General features: G+C 52.0%; 1 protein-coding gene across 3 annotated transcripts in view; it reads right to left on the bottom strand.

The window, feature by feature from the left end:
- UBASH3B (ubiquitin associated and SH3 domain containing B) overlaps window positions 1-24,361 on the bottom strand; it is a 146,839-nt gene extending 122,478 nt beyond the window's left edge. Inside the window, exon 1 of one of the 3 annotated variants that reach the window (XM_049620749.1) lies at window positions 23,391-24,361. In XM_049620749.1, coding sequence (XP_049476706.1) covers window positions 23,391-23,551 — 161 coding nt within the window. In that variant the 5' untranslated portion in view covers window positions 23,552-24,361. The remainder of the gene's footprint in view (window positions 1-23,390) is intronic. The other 2 variants (XM_049620741.1, XM_049620759.1) reach the window with 2 other exon arrangements.
- Between the last annotated feature and the right edge of the window lie 938 nt (window positions 24,362-25,299).

The raw sequence follows: 25,299 nt of genomic DNA on the forward strand, positions 1-25,299 counted from the left end.
TTGGGAAAGAAAACAAAAACTCGAAAGAAGAATATTGGGTGACAGGTGAAAGTAACATGAAATTCAAGTTTCAGTAGCCATACATAAACTTTTATCAGAACACAGCCAAGCTCATTTGTTTACATATCATCTGTCTGCTTCTGTGTGACGACGGCAAAGTTAAGTAGTTGCCACAGAGACCAAGTGGTCTGTTGAACCTAAAATATTTATTCTCTGATTCTTCATCAAGAAGATTCTTGATGAAGAAGATGATTCTTCATCAGCAATTTGCTGACCCTTGCTATAGGTCAGTAGGTCTCCAGCTTTAACGTACATACGATGACCTAGGGATCTTATTAAAACATAGCTTCTGGGGCGCCCGGGTGGCTCAGTCAGTTAAGCATCCGACTTCAGCTCATGTCATGATCTCGCGGTCCGTGAGTTCGAGCCCCACATCAGGCTCTGTGCAGACAGCTCAGAGCCAGGAGCCCGCTTTGGATTCTGGGTCTCCCTCTCTCTCTGCCCCTCCCCAGCTCACACTCTGTCCCTCTCTCAAAAAGTAAACAGGGAAAAAATAAATAAATAAAAAATAAACCGTAGCTTCTAATTTAGTAGGCGTGGGGCAGAGCTCAGGCGCTGCATTTCTAACAAGCCCCAGGGTGCTGCCAGAGCTTGGACTGGGGACCGCACTTTGAGTGGCAAGGCGAGGCTCTATCAGAAAAATCTGGTTATGCCACGAACGTGCTCAATGTCCTTTGATGCCTTTCCAGAACCTTCAAAATAAACACTGGACTTCATACTCCTATGTGATTCTTGCCAGTCTGTACGGTTTCGTTGCCCCCCCCCCCCCCCCCGCCCACACCATGCATCTCATGCATATACCTGAACACACACTCCCACATGTGCCTTCTGCTCCCTGATGCACTGGGCTTGCTCATCCTTGTGCTGATGCACACACTGGTCTCTTCGTCTGGAGCATTCTCTCCTCTCCCCACCCCTCCCCCCTGCCCCGGACACGACCAATTGTCCAGCTTCTTGTCCTTCACGTTTCAACTCAAGTTTTGAAAGGAGCCTTTCCAGATTCCCTGAGGCTGAGTTGAGTGGCCCTTTAGTGAGGTCCCTTAGTATTTCATGGCCCTCGTCACAGCCTGAATCACACGCCCCGTGACCTGTGTCCTTAAAGCAGACGTCACTTCACTTATTCCTGCATGCAGGGGTATAACGTACGTTATTTGGAATGGGACAAATGAAATGCCCAGGGTCACCTAGCAAATCAAGTGAAGAGCTGGGACCACAGCCTACACCTTCGGGTTCCGGGCGTGTGTTTTCCTTTCCCCCGAGCCACACCTCAGAAATGGATATGCTCTGTTGTGACCGATGGGGGAATTCGTTTTATAGCGTTCTTAACAGAAATAAAGCCTGTGCTCTGAAACCCTTAGAGTGTTTGGGGAGGGCAGCCTCTTCCCGTGGCTGGCCACTCTGTAGGGTACCGAGAACTTCCGAGCCCAGGGAGCAGCTCCTGAAGACCTATCTCTGGAACTCTGGGCAGCAGGTCCTGGCAACAGCACCAGCAGGCTCGGCACCCAGAGCGGGGTGTCCATCGTCCCGGGGCGGGAGGGGGGCCAGGACTTATGCAAAGTGCTCAAAGCGCTCAGTGAGAAGGCCTGGGAAACAGATACCTGAGGCTTCAGGCATGTCCCTTCTTACTTCTTATGGCCTCTACTTGCCGGTCGGTTACCTGAACCCAGAGGAATGTGGATCAGCCAGCCAGACGTAGGCTGAGGGCAGCCACAGTGGAAAGAAGGGTGGGGATCCCTGTCAGCCAGCTGATCAAGAGGCCTGGGGAAGGAGGGGTGGGCGGTGGGAAGGGACAGTGTGTGGAGCACGCCCCACCCTGAGTATGACCCCACTTGCTGAATGTGGCATCTTCCCCACCCCTCCTCCACCTGGCCTAAAATTCCCATCCTTAAATTCACGGGGCTATTCTCTCCAGACGGCCATGGATGGTTGCTGTGGACTGAACTGAATGGTGTCCCCCCCAGAATGCATATGTTGAAGTCCAACCCCCTCACGTGATGGTATTTGAAAATGGGGACTTTGCGAGGCAACTGGGGTTAGATAAGGGCATGAGGGTGGAACACAGATCTGCTAGGATTCGTGTCCTTATAAGAACGACTCACCTAAGAAAGGCCATGTGAAGACACAGTGAGAAGGGAGCGGTGTGCAAACCGGGAGGAGGGCCCTCATCGGACCCCCTCACCCTCCCAGATCTTGATCTTGGACCTCCAGCCCCCACAACTGTGAGAAAATAACTGACTGTGGTTGAATCTGCCCAATCTGTGGCACTTTGTCAGGGCAGCCCGAGCTGACTATGACCGCAGCCTTCCTTCATGGGTTAATTTGATCAATTTCAGTTTCCTCCAATGAACCGTTATTAAGCTCATGAAGGCAGCAGGGGCCAGTGCAGCTTGGCTTGCCATCGTCTCCCCAGCACACAGTAGGGGGACACAGAAATAATAAATGTTAATAAAGGAATGAACGTATGGAGTGTTTGCTAGGGACTGGGCACCGCGCAAAGTGCGAGGGAAACAGGAGAAACTAAGACACCATCACTCCAAGGAGACACGGTCTAGTCTACGAGATGGATGTAAACCAACCCTGATGATGTGATGGGCCAAGTGCCCCAACACAGGCATGGAACGGGGCGCATCCAATGTGCCGGGGCAACACGCAGGTGCGCATGCGCACACTTAGATACGTGCCAGAGGCGCGAGTGTGCGCTCTGCTTCGAGATGGGAGTGGACAGAGCTGGACGCAGACGTGGGAAATGAGTAATGCGATCCGAGAAATTTTCTCAAAGGGCAGCATATTTGAAAAGGGCATAGATGATTTCACTCGAGAGAAAAGTGCACCCAGGAAAAAAGGCACTTGTTGATTCACTGATTCATTAACGAACTTGAGCCCGCGCGGGGGGTGTTAAAATTGTGGGAAACTGAGCAAAGCTAGCTGAGTGCAACAAAGGGTACTAGGGCGGAGGGGAAGGAGAGGAAGAGGGGGCTGGAAAGACAGGCAGCAAGAAGCCTCACTGATACCTGATACCTGGAAACACACACACACACACACACACAGAAGGGAGCTAAGGGAGGAGAAACGAGACATTTCAGCAGCAGAGGAATGTTGGACTGTGGGTATCTTGAAACATTCAAATGAAATCTTCAAATGGTCTTCAGGGGGAGGCAGAAAGGGAAAGGCTCCAAAGACAGACTAATGTGGGGATGTTGGAGTAGTCACTTACAAGCTGGAAAAAGCCTTTAATTGCTGTGCCTGGCTTTTCGCATTTGTAAAATGGAAACACTACCTACTAATCCCCTCAAGATGGAGAAGAGAGTAAAACACACACACACACACACACACACACACACACACACGTAGTAGGATCACAACAAATGTAAGATCTTACTAGCTAACTGTCTCTAATTAAGAACCTCCAAAAAAGCTCCCAACACCCTGAAGTTTCAAGGTGCTTCTCTGAAAGCTTGGAGGAAACCGGCTGCCTCACAGCACGTCATACCTTCTTGTTTGGTGATTATCCACCGCTTCTGTATCTGTCTGTCCCTTTCCTAATCTCCGGGATTCACAGGGGCCAGGAATGCATCCTGTTTGTCTGGGGCCCGTGGACCTACATGGTCCTCGGCTCGTCAGAGGCGCTCCTTGAAACTTTGGATAATTAATTGCACAGATGGGCAAAGCAGATGTAAACCGTCTTACCCAAAGCATGTTCTAGAACTTTGACCTCACAGCCCATTGACTTCTTGAGACGACACGGTTGCAGACCAAACAGAGCAAAGACTCTGATCTCATCCGGGGACAGACGCATTCCTCTCCGAATTCCCACCAAATGGGAACGGCCACCCAACACTGAGCAGCCCATGTCACCTCCCTCTCAGAAGCGGCATCCACACTTTCGCAAGGAGAAGCAGACGCAACACTCAAAACAACTCTTAAAACACCTTCCCGCAATGTGGGCTATAAACACAGGAAACAGCAGCTGGCTGAGCCACCAGTAACGTTTATTTGCCAGTCAGGGTGCTAGAGCTCCGTGTGTGAGTTTAAAGCCGTCATCCAGGACCCAAAATAAGCGAGTAAAGCAGAAACTGAGGCACCCTGACTATAGGTCTAATGGTAAGGGCTTTGGAGTCAGAAACGCTAGGGTTAGAAACCCAGCTCTCTGCCCCTTACTCAATGCATGTTAAATAACCTTTTGAGCCTCCATTTGCGCATTTGCAAATGGGTCTATGAATACGAACTGCAGAGGTGTTCACCGAAGAGTAACTGACACAGTGTTTGGAAGGGGCTGAGGCTGGCGACTGGCACACAAAAGATGATTATGAATGGTCTTTACCATCATGCTCCTTGGTATCTGCCCGAAGGAGCCGAAAATTTATGCTACACAAAAGCCTGCCCATGGAAGTTCACAGCAGCTTTATTCAGAACTGCCAAAACTTGGAAGGTACCCAGATGTCCTTTATTAGGTGAATGGACGAATAAACTGGTGATCCAGATCATGGGATATTATTCAGGGCTAAAACGCAGTAAGCTAGCAAGCCGTGAAGACATGGCCGGACACTAAATGTACATTATGAAGTGAAAGGAGTCCATCTGTGAAGGCTCCATACTGTATGGTTCCAACTGTGTGACGTATTAGAAAAGGCAAAACCATGGAGTGGTTGCAGGAGGGGCAATGCTAGCAGTTGGAGGGGTTAGCGGGGTGCAGGGAGAGGTTGAACAGTTAACAGGTAGAGCACAGAGAGGCTCTGTAGAGCACTGCAAATACTCTGTATGATACTTTTTTTTTTTTTTAACGTTTCTTTATTTTTGAGACAGAGACAGAGCATGAACGGGGGAGGGGCAGAGAGAGAGGGAGACACAGAATCGGAAACAGGCTCCAGGCTCTGAGCTGTCAGCACAGAGCCCGACGCGGGGCTCGAACTCACGAACCGCGAGATCATGAGCTGAGCTGAAGTCAGACGCTCAACCGACTGAGCCACCCAGGCGCCCCTCTGTATGATACTTTAATGACAGATACGTGTCGTTCTACATTTATCCAAATCCATAATAAGTATCACGACAGTGAACCCTAAGGTAAACTACAGGCTTTGGGTTGACTGTCATGTGCCAATGTAGATTCATCAGATGTAACACACACACCACTCGGGTGAGCCAATACTGATGATGGGAGAGGCTGTGCGTCGGGAGGGGGGGGTGGACAGGGATAAATGGGAAATCTCTACACCTGCCACCCCATTTTGCTATGAACCTAAAACGGCTTGGAAAGATAGTCTTTAAAAATGACACCTATCTCCAGCAGCTCGGAGGACCTACTATAAATTCACTCGACAATGTCCAGATCTTTGAAAGCACCACGGACCCCAAAGCAGAGCTATTCGCTAGCCCCTGTGCTGTCCCATATCAGCTTCCTCCTCTCTCTGTTTCTGGGCATGGGGTAGAGTGCAATGAACGTTGAACGTATCTGATCACTTCTTGATCCTCCCTATTCGACCGGGAGCACCAAGACGGCAGGGGCCGTTCCTGAAGCATGTTTTTCCCTTTTGCTCCTAGCAGGATGCAAGCCCGATAATTGCATGTTGAAACAAACAAACACACAAAACAGCCCCATGAACAGGAAATTGGAGCAGAGGAGAAAGAGGCGCCCTGGACCCGGACATACAGCTCTACAATGGTACTCCCGATATTCTGGCAGGAGTCCAGCAGTGAGCTGAGAAAGGCTGAAGAAACATGATAATACTTCCTCCTTCATGGTGATCTTCTTCTTTTTCTTTTAAAGAAGAAAACTCCCCCTGTAAAAAAAAAAAAAAAAAGGCAATTCCAGAGCAAAGAAAACCAAACAAGGAAAGAACGTTTGATTCTTTAGCCAAAAGTGTTGCAATATACATTCTCTCCGTCATCAAAAACTGCAGTGACAACAGAAAGAACATCAGCCCTTCTGGGATTTTTCTATTGCAAGGAGTTCAAGGCTGACTTAAGCCTATTTCTTTTACTTTCTTAAAAACATTTTGTATTTTATTAAATTTTTTTGATGTTTATTTTTGAGAGAGAGAGCACGTGAGCAGGGGAAGGGGCAGAAAAGAGAGAGGGAGATACAGAATCCAAAGTAGGCTCCAGGCTCTGAGCTGTCAGCACAGAGCCCGACGCGGGGCTCGAACTCACAAACCATGAGATCAAGACCTGAGCCCAAGTCGGATGCTTAAGGGACTGAGCCACCCAGGTGCCCCAAGGCTATTTCTTTCCTAGCTGAAAATTCCAGCCTCCTAAGTCTGTAAAAAACTCAAAGCCATCTTCCTTCCCGTTCTGTCCGACTTACAAGTTCTTTCTCTTCCTAGTGTTAGGGCTGCTTCTCTGCCCTGGCGTGGTTACACTGAACTTGTACATCCGCTCTGCATCTTGCTCACTGCTGCTTCTCGGAGCCTCTGCCCATTCCCTCTGTCCCAAGGGGATCACATGCCCAGAGCCGAGAGACATGAGTGAATACGTGCCCAGCAAGGGAGTGCTCAATGCTCACTCCTTCTGAGGTCCTTGCCCAACTCCCTGAGTTCAGCACCACAACGTCCCTTCAGCCCGGGGGGTGTGGATGATCCATTCCTAACCAACCCTGGGCGGGGCTGCTCCAGAAGGTGACACCTTCCAAAAGGGAAGGGGATGTTCAGAGAATCCCAGAGACTTGGCATGGAGCCACTTTAAAGACAGGGGGCTCGAAGGTCATGTCCACGTCCCACTAGCTCTTCCTACCTCTGGGCTGTTCAGTATCTCAGGGAGTCAGTAAGCTTCCTCCGTGGGCTCTCTATCTGTATGCTCGCAGTTCTGGGACTGCCTCGTTGTACCCTTTACTAGCTTTGTGTGCATTTCACTTTCGTAGGCGTCTTCTCTTTTGTTCCCCCCCATATGTTAAATAGGGGAAATGATCTGTTGTGCTCTCAGAGCTGTGGAGACAATCTTGCATGTGAGGGCACCTACCCAGAAGGATACCTTCAGATTTCATATCCTTCCCCACAGACCTCAGATCCAGGCTGGATCCCCACCGGGACTTCAGACGTGTTCTCCACCCCGGAACACCTGAGTCCTTCTGAGGAGGCTGATAAGAAAGCTCAGTCACTCATAACCGGAGAGAGAAAACACGACCTCCAGAGGCAGAACACATCACGGTTGGGCCATCGGTTTCCCAACTGTGTTTCTGGTGACCTGGAAAGTGCCCACCCCCAGCAACCGAACTTCCCAGCGAGGTCCACAAAATAAGCAGCCTCTTTTCCTATGTCAGCACTCTAGCCAGCTATCAGAGGAGAGAACCTTCCTCTGTCTCTTATCACATGATATTGCAGTCATCTGCTTGAGTCTTTCTTGTCCAAGACCTTGAGGGCTCCCTGAGCTCAGAGACAGGGTCTTCCTCGTATTTCTACGTCTAGTGCACAGCACAAGTCCCGGCTGCCTGGCACAAAGTCGTTGCTCGGCACATTTTTTGTTGAATCAACAGGATCTTCTTTCTGCCCTGCCTCAACATCTCCCATATATCCCTGTAAATCACGTTTAGCCCCACACTACCTGTCTCCCAGGTCAACTCGGAAACGCACTGGTCAGATCCCCACCATGCGAGAGACGGACGGGAGAAATTAAAAAGAAATTCAAACGAGACTCGCCCCCTTATCTTCCACATCTTTCGGAGCCAGCTGCCGAGGGAACAGCAACCCTCCTTGTTGCTGCAAGGTCCCCTGAGAGTCCTTCCATTTGAAAGCCTTCACCAATCGCGCATGATACAGGCCATCTTGTTCGAGTGATTTCCCTGGCGTCCCTCCTCCTCCTCCGCTGGCCCGCCTCAGGGCTGGCAGCCGCAGGCCATAATAACAACACAAACACACTTGTCACCCCCCCCCCCCCCCCCCGATTTGGTGGATGAAGTGACACCCAGGGGTCCGTGGCGTCTGAAGCAACCAGACGGCAGAGGGGCATGTATGGCCGCGGTCCGTTCAGCCTCACAGTTGAGAGGCCGTGACCTTACATTTGGAGGAAGAGAAGAACTTCCAACGTTCTCCTCAATCCTGACGCGCGAAGGTGCCGTAGGTCTGAGTGAGGTCCGAGGTCCCTACGGGGCTCATCGTGATGATGTGTTGATTTTGAAGACCTACCTAAAAGCGGACTCCCCCGGGGGCCCCTGTCATCATCACCACACCGCTGACGTGCCAAGGAGTCTTCCTGATAGGGAGAGCCACTCTGTGTACTTGTGAGCGGGCCCGAAGGCAGCAGTGGTGTGGTCAGGGTCCAGCACTGAGAAGAACCACTCCACGTGCCTCGACCAGCACCCCCCCTCATCGCCCTGCCCCCCGCCTCCCCAACGTGTATCCGATCAACCGAATGCTACTGAAATTAGCCCTAGGCCCCAGGTCTTAAAGACGTTGGGAAGCGAACTTAGAAACTCACTGAAGATTTACAGTGGCTCATTAACTTAAACCCAGAGTCCCCTCCTATGCCCCAAGCGATGCTGTGATTCCAGAGCTACTGATCTGAACCACCACATCTACCATTTACTGATGAGTCAGGCTCTGCACCATTTCGCGTGTATTCGCTCATTCAAACGAGGACCAGGCAAACCATTATGTTCTCTGCCCGAAGAGCCCCTCATGGAGGCCACGGGAACAGCATCCTTCCTGTTTCTATTGTGGAGGCCGGAGAAGGGGCCGGCAGGGAACGTGGTGTTCTGTAAATTCTTCAGTACAATCCTGTGCCTGTCTTCTTAAAGTCCGGAGCTGAGATGGGTAGTACACACACACACACACACACACACACACACACACCCTTTCAGCAAGAGTGATAATGTCACTGTAACTCTGTACAACATCAGCAGACGGCCAACCACATTGCAATTATTTGAGCGCAGTAACAGATTAAACCAGTGACCCCAGTTCGGTGTAATCTAAGGCCATCACATCATTTCTCCGGACCTCAAGTTTGCTTCCTTCTACTCGTCACGCTTTGCGAAGCACAGCCACACATCAACGCGGTGGGTGTGGGTTAGGAACTCAGACCTGGGAGTCTGACTGCCTGGAGTTTGTATCTTGGATCTACCACTTACTAGCTGTGTGGTCTTGGGCCACTTACAAATTGCTGGGCCTCAGTTTTCTCATCTATAAAATGGGGGTAACGACAGTTCCTATCTCATAAGGCTGGTATGTGGAATAAACAAAACAATGTACACGTAAAGTTTTAAAATACTGCCTGGCACACAGTAGGCGCTCAGTGAAGGTTAGCGAGGAGCATTCAAGGCTCCCGTTGGAATGATGAGGGTTGACAAGACAGCAGATGGGTTAGCAACCGGAAAGGCAAATGAGGAGCGCCTGCTAGACCCCCATTCTGTGCCAAACATCACGAACTAGGAGGACAGGCAGACCAAGTGTGTAACACACATGTCGTGGCAGACAGGACAATGGTCCCCAAAGACGCCCATGTCCTAATCCTCTGAACCTATGAATATGTTCCCTTACCAGGCAAAAGGGACTTTGCAGATGTGCCTAAGTTAAGCATCTTGAGCTGGAGCGATGTGGTCCTTAGGTCTTTCTAGAGGGAGGCAGGAGAGGAAGAGACAGATGGAAGCAGAAGTGGGTGTGGTCATTCTGTTGATGGAAGAAGGGGCCATGAGCCAGGGAATGCAGGCAGGCTCTGGAAGCTGGAAAAGTCAAGGGAACCAGTTCCCTCCGAGAGGGACAGCACAGCGCTGTGGACATCTTGGTGTTAGCCCATAATACCCATTTTGGACTTCTGATCTCCTGACTGTAAGAGAATGAATTCGTGTTGTTTTCAGTCCCCCAATCTGCGACAGAAGCAATAGGAAATTATACTACACGTGGCTTTGGTCACATGTACTGGGTTTCACAAAACGTCTTGTCGTTCACAAAAGCCCCTTGGCTAACTCATTATGACTCACATCCCTACTTCCCAAAAGGGGGTGCAGTGAAAATTTAAGCATCCAGAAGGAAGTGTTCACTTTGATGGAACTGGCCTCTCGTGTGGCTGCTCACGTTCCTTGCTCAGAGTTTGCCTCTCTGAAACATCGGAGCTTGCTCAAGGAAGACTAGAACAGCCTACCAGACGTCACACAAAACCAACAGTTCACAGACTTTCTGGAAGAGCCTCAAAGTCCCAGGACCCAACCACTGATAAGTACTATCACATCATGTGTGCATGACTTTTTGTCATTTTTCATTACATTTTCATTACATATGTATAAATGTGTATACACGTTGCCTCATTTTGATTCATCCAGCCTATCAAAATACTTGATCAAAACCACATCCTCAGGGACACCTGGGTGGCTCAGTCTGCTAAGTGTCCGACTTCAGCTCAGGTCACGATCTCACAGTCCATGAGTTCGAGCCCCGCGATGAGCTCTGTGCTGACAGCTCGGAGCCTGGAGCCTGCTTGGGATTCTGTGTCTCCCTTGCTCTCTGCCCCTTCCCCACTCACACTCTGTCTCTCAAAAATGAATAAATGTTAAAAAAAAAAAATTAAAGGGGCGCCTGGGTGGCGCAGTCGGTTAAGCGTCCGACTTCAGCCAGGTCACGATCTCGCGGTCCGTGAGTTCGAGCCCCGCGTCGGGCTCTGGGCTGATGGCTCGGAGCCTGGAGCCTGTTTCCGATTCTGTGTCTCCCTCTCTCTCTGCCCCTTCCCCCGTTCATGCTCTGTCTCTCTCTGTCCCAAAAATAAATAAAAAACGTTGAAAAAAAAAAAAAAATTAAAAAAGTAAACACACATCTTCAGAAAGTGACAGATCCAGAATCTGAAGCTAGTCTTTTTGTCTCTAAAGCCGGCCTTCCTTCCCCCCAGAGCAGAAGGCAGTATTTGTTCTTACCTTCCAGGATGGGTGGCCGAGACACCTAAGGGTCCCAGAGGTGACCATTCCAACTGGCCAGAGACAAATTAGCTCCCTCTTCCAGAGGCTGAGATGTAAGCACATGGCAGGCAGAAGGAGGGGAGCAAAGGGAAAGAAAGGGCAGAGAACCTGTATGAAAGGGTTGATCAAGGGACTAGCCCAGTCCATTCCTCCAGGAAATGGAGGCGAAAAGCCTTGTTAGAAATCTCCCTCTTGGCGGCAGAGCCTGGACTCAGGGAAGTCGCCTGATGTATATAAAAAAGAAACTGTTCTGGCCTGGGAGTCAGGAGGCCTAAGGTCCACTTCTGTCATAGACCAGCTGTTGGTCTTGAAAAAGTCACTTCATTTGTTTGTCTCATTTTACTTTTACGTAAAAAGAGGAAGTGGGGCTGGAGAAGGTTCACCGGCAATTCTCACTACACATTGAACTTCTTCGCCCCAAAGCAAACCATACCATCCATCATACGGGACTCTCCAGCCAGGAGCAAGAGATTACCATCACGCGGTTAAATACTAGGCACAGTCTGGGAGGTCAAAACTAACGAACGTCTCTTGAACACCTGTGTCTACCTACACCTTCTGTTATCTGTAGCTTTCACAAAGTATCGTGTTCACGACGCTGTTCATTTTCACATTCTTTGGCGACCCACGAAGAACCACCGCTCGCCAAACCACCGAAACTTAAAACTATATATTCTGTTCTCTACGTCGCCCATGCCTACCGACTCTGAGAAATTCAACGTAAAACCTACTATGTAAACTATAACTTCCTTGTCTTTGGAGTAAAAGCACTCTCTCCAACCTTGATTCAGGTGCCCCCATTTCAAGATCTTCTCTTGGTTCCCTCTCCCTCTTCTTTCCTCCAGCATTTCCTTCCTGAGCACCCGATAAAGCCGTCACCCGTTCAGGGGCCACACATCCCCGCTCGTCTCCGGGTTGTAGGGGAGGGCAGGCAGACCCATGTGTGCGAACCAGCTTGCCATGACTTAGGAGACTGGACAACACCTTCTCTTGGGGACACGGAGGCTGCTCCAGTCCCTGACCACCAGCCACCTCATGAGTCTTGATGTCTTACAGACGCAGCACAGATCCCCAGCCTTCCTTGAAGAGCTATTTCTGATGCAGAGATGGTAGTAACAGGTGCTTACTGGAGAGAGGAAATTACAGAAACTGAGCTGAGCGCATGGCAGGCTGAGATTTCACCATCCGGAGACCAAAGAGAGGAGGAACTGAGAAGGTTTCTCACTGCTTTAGCCACAGTCCTTAGGGCATTGGCCGGCAGGCAGTGACCACCGGGAAAGACTGAAATGAATGAAGGGTCACTCCAGCAAGGAGAATCAGGTGACCTTGGCCTGGTTTCCAGTGAGGACAGGTGAGTTCCGATATGGATGGGTGGAGGCAGGGTTCTGAGATATGGATGGGGGAGCAGGTGAAATCTCTAGTGGTGAGGGGATCCAAAGGGGAGATGATTCTTACATCAGAGATCCCAGATCATCCGTCCATTCACGGTTAGATCCCAGTCAGCGGCCTCAATTCCAGAAAGAAGACTCCAGCCGTCCGAGGAAAGAGTTCTCAGAGAGCAGGGCGGCATCCCAGGGGTCTGATCCTCAGGAAGTCTGGGGACGCTGGAGAGGATTGCCAGAAACCCCACAGAGAGGCTTTGGAATCTTCGTCTGGGAACACCTCCTCCACAACCAACAACTTCACTCACTTTGGAAGTGCAGAGCGAATGGAAGATTTTGTGGACCTCGATCTTTTTCATGAAATTCTCTTCTCCCCTGTCCTCTTCCAGGACGCCTGTCATTTCGTTCTTTTCCTGCCTCTTGAACCATTCCTCTTAGCCCCCTTCACCTTCTTTCTTCCCTACCCACCAGCTGGTCCCCGCAATTCTATCCTTGGGGGTTGGCTCCTTTCCTTTTCTTTGCTCTCTGCCTGTTCTTTACACCTGCCTCCTGCTCCCATCAGTTCCCAGCCCGACCTCCCCTCGGAGCTCCAGATCCCTCTTTCCTGATCTATGTGTTCACAGCACCTCTAACGTGTCCCAGAGTACATCATCGCATCCTCTGGGTCACCCAACCTTCTGTGTGTCCTAAGTTGGTTGGTAATGTTTCCACCTTTCCGATTTGCCAAGCTCAAAATCTTGGGCTACCTTTCCGCTGCCCCTCCTCCTCGCATCCAATGGATCATAAATCCTGTCGATTCCATTTCAAAAACATCTCTAGAATCTGGCTCTTGTAATCTCAATCCGAGTCCTACTAATCGTCCACTGGGACCATTACAGGCACCTTCCAAACTGGATTCCATGTGTAGTGCTGCTCTGCTCTGTTCCATTCTTTCCACCGCCTTCTCGCTTTAAGACTTTATTTCCCGCAACCTCCGGCCCCAGCGCATTTTTCCACCTCACCTCTCACTACTTCTCTGTCTCCTTCCCACCAATCCCAGCCCCGGGGTGCCTTGCTCTGAAGTCCAGCTGTTCCCTCTGACTGAAATGCGTCCTCTCCTCATGCCCAGAAAAATCTCTACTCATTACTTAAGGTCTGCCTTAATGATCACCTCCTCTGCTTTCCTCAAAACCTTCTTCAGTTACACTAATTGTTTTTTTCTGTGGTCCCGCGGGGCTTATTTCAAATCTCAACCACAGCACTAATCATACTGCTCTATCACAATTAGTGTCTCCACGTCTTTCTCTCTCGAGGAAGGCTGAGCTCTTGGAGAAGAGAGACAACGTCACATCCCTCACAAGTTCCTGGCATACAGGAGGCACTCAGTAAAATGCCAGTGGAAGAGTGAAGGAAATAACATCCAACCTCAACTCAGGCCCAGCTATGGGCCAGCCGCGTCTTTTGGTGGCCAAAATGTCTCCTTCTCTTTCCAAGCTAGATAGTGACAGCGGGGGAGAAGACGGGAGAGTCATGAGCAGAGTGAGTCAAGAAACTCAAGTTTAAATTAAAATCTTATCTTCCCTTGTGGTACAATATGAGATCATTCAAACGGTCTACTCATCTTCCCAAACTCCCCCCCTCTCACACTGAAGGGTGCTGCGGCCATTCTGTGCGCACCTTGAGTTTACCTCAGGGCTTCCTGTCTGGTTACAGCACCCTCTTCCTCTCACATACACACTGCATCTATCTCTTGCAGCGCATGGACCACATTTTATCATAATTTTCTATCTTCCGCACTAGACTGCCAGTTCCTTGAGGGCAGAGGTTATATATAATGATCCTCTGTACTCCCGACTCCTGTTATCACAGGTTATCATAGTTGCCCATAAATACGTAATAAAGTGCATATACATTTAAAAACCAAAATTGGCACTGGGGCGCCCGGGTGGCTCAGTCCGTCAAGCCTCCGACTTCGGCTCAGGTCAGGATCTCTCGGTTCGGGAGTCCGAGCCCCGCGTTGGGCTCTCCGCTGTCGGCACAAAGCCCGCTTCGGATCCTCTGTGCCTCTCTCTCTGCTCCTCCCCCACCTCTCAAAAAGAAAATAAGCATTTTTTTTTTTAATTTAAAAAAAACTAAAAAAAAAAAAAAATTCTTCTTAACGGGCATTACGAAACACTTGATGGAGGTAACACCTGCAACGTTACGCTGTTTTTTTGTTTGTTGTTTTTAAGTTTTGTTGAAGTACAGTCGACACACAATGTTGTTGTATTCATTTCGGGTGTACAGCATAGTGATTTGGCAAGACGATATGTAACGCTGTGCTCACGGCAAGTGTGGCTACCGTCAGTCACCAGAAAACTCTATTACGGTACCACTGACGTACTCCCTACGCTGCTGGGCCCTTCATTCCTGTGACTTATTCATTCCCTACCTGGACGCCTAGATCTCCCTCTCCCCTTCACCCGTGTTGCCCACTCCCCCACCTTCGGCAACCATCAGTTTCGTCTTCTGTATTTGGGGGCCTGTTTCTGCCTTTTGTTGGTTTGTTGATTCATTTGTTTTTTAGATTCCACCTATAGGGAAAACCGTATGGTATTTGTCCGGGCTTTCCTTTCCCCTGTCTTGTTCTTCAGGATTTCATTCGTTAAGAGGCCGGGTAAAGTAGGCATCGTGCCCTTCTCTTCCCTGCTTGCCTCGCAGAGAGTAAAGTTCAATAAGGCTGGAGGGAGAAGGGACCAGAAAAGAAAAGAGAGAGGAGAGAAGAAGGGAGGCCGGGAGGGCAGGGAAGGGACAGGCCAGGGAAGAGACGCCGGACGTATTTGTGATTGAACTAGTTCTCCAGGGTGGGTGCGATCTGCTTAGGCAGAAAGCAAAGAAATGACGGGTCCCCGCCGTCGATTCAAGGACAGGATGGTTACGGTCCGACGCACAAGACACCACTGGTTCAGAATTCCGGCTGCTCCGTACGGTTCTGAGTGTGTTTGTCTGTGTTTAAATAGACCGGATACATGAGCAGCCACTGGAGGCACATTTCTTCCCTGCCCTGTAAGCGTTTCCTACCCGAGATAAGAGACTGAACATTTGGAGAGGGAAGGCTCACTATAAATATTTTGGAACGGGGCACAGCCAACACGGAAGCGGGATTCTAAACAAGCCGGCTACCTGATTCCGAGAGAAGGTTTATCCAACAAAACCCGAAGAGAAGTCGGAACCGTTCGGCTGCCTCTGGCCATCTGTGCTGTCCGCGTCCCCTTGGCATTTTCCGGGCTGCTGTGAGCTGCTCTGGTGGTGTTCCTTTCAGCTTCCCGCTGTGGGTGGCGACGGCCCTCGTCCCTGGCGGGGTTCATTGCCACGGCTGCTTTATGTACAAGAGTGTTCACGCTTCCACTGGGGCAGCCGAACACAACGGGAACTATTGTTACACCAACAGCCGGTGACTTCCAGAAGGGGAGATGCCCCTTTGATTAAAAAGGTGCCCGTGGGCAATTTGTTTCCCCCAGGGGCTGGGCTCCAGGCACCTACCTCCTCTCTCAGTTAACCAGCACTTTCCTTGTGTTTTTGCAAGAGAGCACATCATGTGCCAATTTGAAAATTACACTATTGTGTACTACTTAAATGACGCCCCCCTCCCCGCTCGTTGTAATTACCTCCTATCGTTCTTTCTTCCCGTTTGTTTACTCTCCAGAATTTCAGTTGTCAGTCCTGAACCGTTTTCTCCGAAGGGAGACGAGAAGAATTTGACGGCAAAGCACCGGAAAAAATAAAACAGACACGGAGAAGCCAAATGCTCTGGAACAGACAAGCACACAAGAGGCGGTGAAAACATCCTCGTGCTGTCCAGAGACACCTGTCCGCGCCACCCTCACGTCACCAGAACGCCTGAGATGTGGTTGACTTCGACCCCTTTTGCAGGTGGCAAGTCTGAGGCCCGGAGAAGGAAAAGGCTGGGTATGAAGCCACATGGCCAAAAAATGACAGCGGAGCAAGAGTGCAAAGCCAGGGTCTGACAGAAAGGTAAACTGAGTTTGCTTTATGCTACCACTGGGCTACCAGTGGGGTGTGAGCGGAGTACAGAGCCTTCAGACTATCACCCGGGCCCAGAAGGATGCACAGGAGGGTCACTGTGGAGGATGGCAGTCAGCTAGAGAGAGTTCCAGGCTGCCTCTGACAGCCGACTTCAGAGGGCCAGGTGGTGAAACTTGGCATTCATCTTCCCCTCCTGAGAACCGCGCGGAGTTTACTAGGATGCTGCGCACATAGTAAGAGCTCAGGCGATTTCTGGATGTTCGTCTGAGTCATTCGCTAATAGGCCTCCTCCCCATAAACAGTAGGTGGCAAGGAACACGCCTGCAAAGTCGCCAGGCAAACGGGGGGGCTGTTGGCCAGAGGGACCCACAAGACAGGAGCCCTCCTATCACATGACCCCGAGCACCTGACAGAAGGTCTGCCACACCCATGCACCCACCCTCCAGCGACGTTCTCCCATAAGCCTCTGGGTGACACCCAGTGCCCCCTGGGAAATTCGTCCAATGAAGAAGACAAGAGCTGTCGGTCCCGGTGGGGACCACAAGCGTCTCGCTCTCCAGAGGCCACCCAGTTCCGCCGGGACTGTGCCCATCACAGTGCAGAGAAACCGTTCTTGAATGAGCTTTTCTCCGCCCCTCTCTCCAGGGCTACAGTCTGATTCCATTTGAGACGAATCAGAAGCCAACCATATGGCACTCCTACAAATCCCCAAGCCGGGCCATTTATGATAGTCAGCAGCTCGGGCAGCACCGGCTCGGCTCCAGATCTGCTTCTACTCCGCCTGGCACCCCTCAGGGCGCTCCACGGACAGGGGTGCAGGGGGAACAGAACCCGAGTACCGAGGAATGGCATAGGCTCTACCCCCGGCTCACTTCTTTAGGCCCACGGCTCAGTGAGGCGCGAGGAGATGAAACGCGGGGGCAACAAAGGAGCCGTGCAGGATAAGATCACCGCTGGAGTGGCCGTGACGCCTGTGTCTGCACCCAAGGCTCACTGAATGCCACACGCGCCGGGACTGTTGGCACGGAATGGCACCCTCAGCCTTTCCAACAGCCCTTCAAGGTACGTATGTCATTGTCAACATTTTACAGAGGAGGAGACGGAAGCATGGCACGCTGGACGGCCGGCCCCCAGGTCTCCCGGCTGTCTGAACGGCCACGGTTGACACGTCGGTGTAGGAGGCAGATGATGATGGGGTCTGTCCAGTTCCCGGCTGCCCAAGTAGAGGGGCGCCCTGTCACAAGCACACACGCGTCGGGTGCCTGCTGGGATCAGGGGGACGCTGACACCTCCACCATCAGTGTCACCGGCCAGAGTGGAGATGGCAGGGGACCCAGGACTCCCTAGGTTTATTGCTTCTCTGAAAAGGCAAGCCTTTAGCTCTGAGAACTAATTAGTGCCCACCGCGTGAAAAGCAGCCAGAGTTTGAGGCAGCGGAGGGCAGGGGGCAGGTGGTGACAAAAACCAGGGGACAGAGTCCCGAAGCATGGTGCTCTTTGCTCTTTGTGGCACTGAATCTCCTGAACCTCAGTTTTCTCATGAAACCATCCAATGTCTGAGACTTGAGAGTGATTACGTATATAAAGCTGCCCGGTCATCTCTAAGGTGGTCGAAAAATCTAAGGTAATATTATTAGGGCGTCGCGGGACTTCCACAGAAAGTGGAACCCAAGGGGTTATAATTACGTTAGCAGCAAATTCAAAGCCCTCAAGACCTACCAGCGACAACAGGAGATGAACTACTGATTCATGGAAGAATCTCAAAAATATAAGGCTGAAGGGGAGAAGCCAGGCAGGCATAAGAGTATATACACTGTAGGATTCTGCGTCCATGCAGGTCTAGAAGATGCAAGCTAATCTGCAGTGACAGAAAGCAGACCAGTTCCCCAGGGATAGGGTGGAGAAGAAACTGACTGCAAAGGGGCGCAAGGGAACTTTCAGGGGTGACAGGCAAGTGCTGTGTCTTACCGCGGTGATTCCACGGGGGTGTTCATATGTCAAAGCTGATCAATCCTTCGATAGATTTCATTTCAGGTACATAAATTTTACCTCAATAAAATTAAAAATAAAAATGCGTGTCGAAGTCCCCTCCCTTTGGGGCCACCTGAGGGGCTCGGTCGGTGAAGCGTTCGACTCTTGATCGCAGGGTGGTTGAGTCCGAGCCCCGTGTCGGGCTCTGTGCTGACAGCTCAGAGCCTGGAGCCTGCTTCGGATTGCGTCTCCCTCTCTCTGCCCCTCCCCCGCTCGTACTCTGTTCTCTCTCTCTAACATAAATAAATAAATAAATAAATAAATAAATAAATAAATAAATAAAACGAGCCTTTAATCATGTGCTTTACCTCACAAGACTGCCGTGCCAATCAAGAGGGCAATTTGGTGCCCGTGAGAGTAATTTTTTCAACTGCGAAATAACACACAGACGTAGAGGAGTGTCGGATGAACGTGCGGTCTAGCCGGGTAGCTTCGAGAATTCTTTGCCTCGCCCACCTATAAGAAAGATCCTTTCACCCCCAGGTGGGTCGGGGTTTGTCTTCTCTCTCTCCCCAGGGTCCCTGCCCAGAAGTGGCCACAACTCAGGGATGCTGAGTTAACCAAGCACTTTCAGAGGATCTAAGGTCAACCACCAGGTAAGCTAGAGAAGGCCAGAGAAACTGGATACTTTAATTCATGGGCTCTGCAAGGTGCCTCTCAGTTGCATGCACAGCCAGCTCTGAGGGTGTTTTCTCTTTGCGCAGCGAGGCAGAGCGAATGCAGCTTACCGTCCCAAGGAAAGTTCCTTCTTCTACCGTCCTGCTCTTCAACTAGGCATCGTTCAAATATGCTTCATAGGAAAAAAGGTCGACCTAACGGCACATGACCATCTTCACTGGAGACCTCAACCAGCAAGCACCTTACCTCCATTTCTTCCAACCCAACACAACAATACCATAATCCTATCTGTCTGGCGTCCACATTATATTTTTAACTAATTCGAGATCCTTTCCTGCCCGTGACTCGTTTTGTCTTCACAAAGCCCCGTGAGTTACACAAGCTAGGTGCTGCTGTGCCCGGAAGCTGATCGGGATATTGAGGAAAATGGAAAACCTAAAAGCTTTCTGTGTCAGAAGCGGGACCCGCACATGGGCCCCGGATCCCCTGCCCCCCCCCACCCCGCCCCACCCCATCCTTTTGCAAGACTGTATCTTTCCATCCTTAGCAAACATTAGAGTCATTTGCTAGAGACAGACTTCTAGCCACCGGCAGCCTCAAACAAACCCAACTAAAACAAAACAAAAGGTCAGCGTTGGATCAGCAAAGACTCCTCAAATTCAATGGTTTGGTGAAGCTCCCACAGTTGGCCTCAAGCTGCAGAAGAGATAAGAGATAAGAGCCCCACCCTCCCCACCCCCCACCAACCACAGAGGCCAGGAGGGGATGGTATGAAATCAAGTAGCAAAGCAACAAACCCCATCAGAGCGCCTGTCCCCCCTTCTCTCCTGACCCCTAGGCACCCTCCTCCTTGGCTGGGCAGGCTCTTCTCTTTCCTTCCCACTAAACCTGCTCTAGCCTTGACCAAGCTGGACCTTTATTTTTAGAACTTCTGGAACAGAAACTTTTAGAAGAGCTAATAGGCATAGAAAGGAAAAGGAAAAAGAAAAAGGAAAAGAAAAAAAAATGAAGTGATTGGCCATTCTGGCCCCTTAACGTCTTCCTTCCTGAGGCCTTCCTAACACCTCCTTACCTTGTGCCAGCTCTCTCTCTCTCTCTCTCTCTCTCTCTCTCTCTCTCTCTCTCACACACACACACACACACACACACACACACGCACAGACACCGGAAAAATCGCTACTTCTTAATCCTCCATTTGGCAGGTCTTTCTACAGCAGTGTCGATGGACCGAAGGTAATAGGGTGGGATGGAAAAATCCTAGCACAGCTCCAGGGAAGCGATGAGCTAGAAGGAACATACCCTGAGGTCACCCTGCTGGCTCAGCACTCCTCTCCCTTATGGGCACCTAATAAGCATCCGCTAATGAATCCTGTTCCCCCCAGAGGGAGCCAGTGAGGCCCTGAGGAGTTAAGTGACTTGCCCAAGACCACAGCACAGGCTGGAATAGGACCTGGGCCTTGCTGGCCTGAGCTCTCTGCCCACCCACCCAGAGCTCCGTGGAAGGTCCCTTTCTGCTGCTGCAAGACAGCAGACCCAGGGACACCCACAGGGAAACCAGAGCTGTCGGCCTGGGCCACCACCATTCTCTCCAAAGGGCCGCGTTCCAGACACTGGTCTCATCCCTTCCTGAGGCATCACAGCCAAGTCTCCCAGAGCCCAGGAAACCATCACTGCTCCCTCCTGCTTGCGATGTCATGGTGCTGCTGCCTCCAGCCTTAAGGCCCGAGAAAGAGGCTTCTCAGAAGCTAAGCCCGATGCCCCAGCTCTCTTTCTTCTTGGCCTGGCAGCCTAGGGAGAGTAAAACCAGGTCAGGTGACAGCCATGGGCTCTGCCCCCACCCCACCCCCCAGGCAGGGAATCTGATGGGGAGACAGAGTGGCAAAGCCAACCTCCTTCCAGCCCAGGCTGCCTCATGAGGACCCACTTGGCCCCCCTTTCAGCAAAGAGAGGCAGGCAGTGCTAGTCATAATAATAATAATAGCTGTGATCGGCTGAAGAATAGCTCCCCAAAAGATAGACAAGTCTGCATCCGCGGAACTGTAAACATTGCCTGATGGTAAAAATTAAAAAAAAAAAAAAAAAATTAAAAAAAAAAAGCTTTTGCGGATGTGATTAAGGATCCTGAGATGAGAAGGCTATCCTGAATTACCTGGAGGGGCCCTAAAAGCAATCACAAGGTCCTTATAGGAAAGGGGCAGAGGGAGACTCGAGCCACAAAGAACGGCGATGTGGCCGCGCAGGCAGAGATGAGAGTGATGCACCCACAAGCCAAAACCTGCCAGCAGCCACAAAGGCTTGGGTGAGGCAAGGGATGGATTCTCCCCTGGAACCTTCCAGAGGAGGCACGGCACTGCTGATACTTTGATTGCAGCCAGTGACACAGATTTAGGGCTTCTCGCCTCCAGAACTAGGAGAAAATCAATTTCTGTTGGTTCCAGCCTGCCAATTTGTGGTTATTTGTTATAGCAGCCACAGAAACTAATACAGGAGCTGACATTTAATAATTACCCACTAGGCTCCAGGCACTGCCCTAAGCGTTTTACCCGCATTAAGGCATTACACACTGGCTCTGGATGTGAGGTCAAGCAGACATACTCCGGGTTTGCAGGCCAGCTTTATTGCTTAGTGTTGTGACTTTAAGCAAGTTACGTAACTTCTATAAACCTGTCTCCGAATGCGCAAAACAGGCGTACGAATTACCTTTCTCATCGCGTTGCTGGAAGGATATGTGGTTACTTAAAGGGCTTAGAACAGTACACAGTAAGTACTCAATAAATGCTAGCTATTAGGAGATCTCAGGAATTCGGCCAGCCACAATTAGACCATCATCCTCATCTGTCAGGACATGGGCAAGGCCTCCTGGACCCAGTGCAGGAGAAAAGACACCGCTGGCAAGTGGGTTTGAAGAGCCAACAGGACAGTCTGAGTGCAGTTAAGCATTTCTTGCCTTAATTAAGCAATTTAGGTCCTTACTGCTGGCCTCGCTTCCAAAAAGGCAGATGCCCAAGACGGCGCTCATTGTGCAGCATTGCCCAGCTGATTTTCCAGCCCCTACCTCTGGTGCTTAAGGAGAGGGAGGCACACACATCACCCATAGTAAGGACCTAAGTGGCAACATAACATCCACGCCTGACGCAGCCCTGCAGAACCCACCACGCTTTCTCCCTGTAACTCTGGCATCGGGAAGCGGAGTCCCTCTGCTTTGGAAGTCAACCCCGGGCAAACACCTGAGTCCGCCTCCTGAGTTTCCAAGGCCACTCACTCCAACCAGTCCCAGCGGGGCGGGGTGGAACGATAAAACCAGGGGTCTGCTTTGGTTACCAGATTGCAGCCAAGTTAGTAAAGAACAGAGGAAGCAAGATCCACCCAGGGGCTGGGGAAGGGTAATCTAGACTTCCCAACTGAAGAAAAGGGGGAAGAAAATTTTTTTTTTCCTTAACTTGGCCCTTTCCGATAAAGTTTGCCCAACTCTCCCGTTTAGGTGATGTCATTCAAAGAAGCAGCGCCTCCACAGGATGGCAGGCCTTGTGTCCCCACCTAAGAAATCTGCCCTCCAGAAATTAACCAAGGGAGAAGGCGCCTGGCCCGGCCACCCGGCCTTGGCCTCCTCCTAGGCAGGGTTCCAGCCCCACGGTCTTAGTTGACAGGCTTAAGGCCCCTGCTGCTGCTGCCGCCTCGTGCAAGCGACTGGCCGGGCCTCTTCCCGGCGGACTGCAGGGACAGCCACCTGCGCTCCCTCGGCCCGTCCCTACCCCACCCTCCAAGGGGAAGAAGGATGAGGGAGGACAGCTCCCCTCCTTACTCTCAGGCACCCACAGATTTCCGCGCTGCCGTCACCACTGACGAGAACCCGGGTCCCCAGGAGGAATCGCTTCTCCTTCCTATTCCATCCTCCCTATCAATGAACACGCAGCAACACCCACGTCCCCGCTCCTCCTACTCCGCAGGGAGACCGACCCGGAGAGCGACATCCGGAGCTGGAAGGCACCGCAGTTAAGAGCGCCGGCCCCTCCGCCCCGCCGGTGCCTTCGCCTTCTCCCAGCCACCGGAGGATCCTAAGCCAGCCCAGCGTTCGGGATGGGATCCTCGGCGGGGCCCCGCCTCCCCGGGGGCCCGGCGCTGCCGACCTCGGGGAGCCCGCCACGGACGGGCGCATCCCACCGCGGGGGCCGGCCGCAGGGCACGGCACCTGGGAGGCGACCCCGTAGGCGTGCCTCACCTTGGGCGCCGCAAGCAGGCGCCCCCGCCCGCTCCCGCGCCGGGAGGGGCCGAGTCCCGGGCCGCCCGCGCGCCCGTGCTGCCCCAGCAGGTGGTGGGCAGCGGGGGAGCGCGCCGCCCGTCCGGCAGGCGCGGGGAGGCGAGCCGGAGCGAAGCCGAGGGCCGGCCGCGTGGGGCGCGAGGGGCGCGAGCCCCGCCACTTACGCGCGGGCTCTGGGGAAGCCCATGGAGAGCAGCACGTCCAGCGCCGATCCATGCTTGATGGTGCCCGGGCGCTGCTGGCGGCTCCTCCGCGGGGTGACTTTGCTGTACAGCTCCTCTCTCGCAGCCATGCCGAGCGGGCCGGGGTGGCCGTACTGAGCCATGGCTCAGCGGCCAGCCATCGCCGGGGAAGGCGCCCGAGCCCGAGCGTCCGGGAGGGAGCAGGGGAGGGGGCTCGGGGACCCGGCGCCGGGCGGGAGGCGGCGGCGGCGGCGGAGGCGGCGCTCGGAGCTTCCCCAGAGTCGAGACTGACGCTTCCTGGTGAGGCCACCGGAGCCGGAGCGGCCCGCGGGCTGCTGGGGCCGGACCAGCCGTCAGCTGCTCGGGCCCCTGGGTGCCCCCCAGCGCGGCGCCCGCAGCAGCCCTCTCTCCTCCGCCCCCTTCCTTCTCCGCTCCCAGCAGTCCGGGAATTTGCAATGAGTAATTTTTGAATGGATCAAAAAGGAAAAAGGAGCCCGGTGGGCCGGCCCTGCCTTGCCAGCACCGGGGCCCCGCCCCTCTCTTAAAGCCACAGCGCCGCCCGGGGCTGCTCCGGGCCGGGCGCGGGCTGCCGCGTCCGGGTGGGGCCAAGGCGGCGGATTCGAACCAAAGAGGGCCGCCCGTGTGCGTGGGTTCCGGGGAGTCGCTCCCCAGGCCCCGGGCTTCTCCATGACTTGCACATAGAGCCAGCTGGGCCTCCAGATACCAGATCGGGCCGTGTCAACTTTCATGTGGTTCCTGCGGTTGTAGATGGGTTAATAATGGAAATTGGGCCAACTGATGGATGGTATTAATGAACCAGAAGGCCAAGCCCTGTAGGCCCAGATAAAAGGTTTTGCTTCCGAAAGACCCTACAAAATCCAGAGGATTGTCGTGGCCACTGGAGACCAAGTTCCCAGCAGGTGGCCAAGTGGCCACACTGAAGACCGACCGTGCTCTCCAGGACTGAAATAGTGACTTCAGGGACCTCAGGCTCTCGGGCCTGGGAGGGGAGAGGGAGAGGACTGAGTGGGAAGAAGAAGAGAAAGGGGAAGATGAAAGGAGGAAGGAGAAGGACAGGGAAAGTGGGAAGTGGAAGGGGAGGGGGAGGGAGAAGGAACAGAGAAAGAACACTTTCTAATTATAAAAGGTGTTCAGGCTGGAAATGGGTGGGTTTTTGTTAGGGAATGAGCACCCTGTCAATGAAAGGATTCAAGGAAAGAGTAGCTGATCATTGCTCAGTGGTGACGTGTAAGTGAATGTGTATCATAGGTTGGATAAATCTACTCTCACCTCAAAGAAGGTGGGAGTCTTCTTTAAAAATAAATTTATTTATTTATTTAGAGAGAGAAAAAGGGCACAAGAGAGCGAGTGGCAGACAGAGAGAGAATCCCACAAGGGGCAGAGAGAGAGGGAGAGAGAGAAGCAGGGCTCACCCAATGTGGGACTCCAACTCGCAAACCATGAGATCATGACCTGAGCCAAAAGTCAGACGGTTAAACGACTGAGCCCCCCAGGCGCCCAAAGGTGGGAGTCCTAACCATACCCACCCCACCCCATCCCCCACACCCTGAACTTGGCTTGGGGGTTAAAGCTCTTTCATTTGGAGACAAACTTGTCGTCCTCCGTCAAGGACAAGAGCCCCACTTGATTTCATGGAAAAGGCACAGAGTAAAACCCTAGCTGCTCTCTTTTTGTGCGATAACAATGAACCTAACATTTATTGGACTATTTTATGTCAGTCATTGCGCTACGCATAAGAAATGAATTGACTCTTTGAATGTTTATGACCCTATGGGGTGTGTACAATGGTTATCCCAGTTTACAGATGACAAAACTCAGCTCAGCAAAGTTGAGGAAGATCATAGTGCTGGTAAAGGCGTAATGAAAGCTT

Source organism: Panthera uncia, chromosome D1, assembly GCF_023721935.1.
Source record: "Panthera uncia isolate 11264 chromosome D1, Puncia_PCG_1.0, whole genome shotgun sequence".
NCBI classification, from domain to species: domain Eukaryota; kingdom Metazoa; phylum Chordata; class Mammalia; order Carnivora; family Felidae; genus Panthera; species Panthera uncia.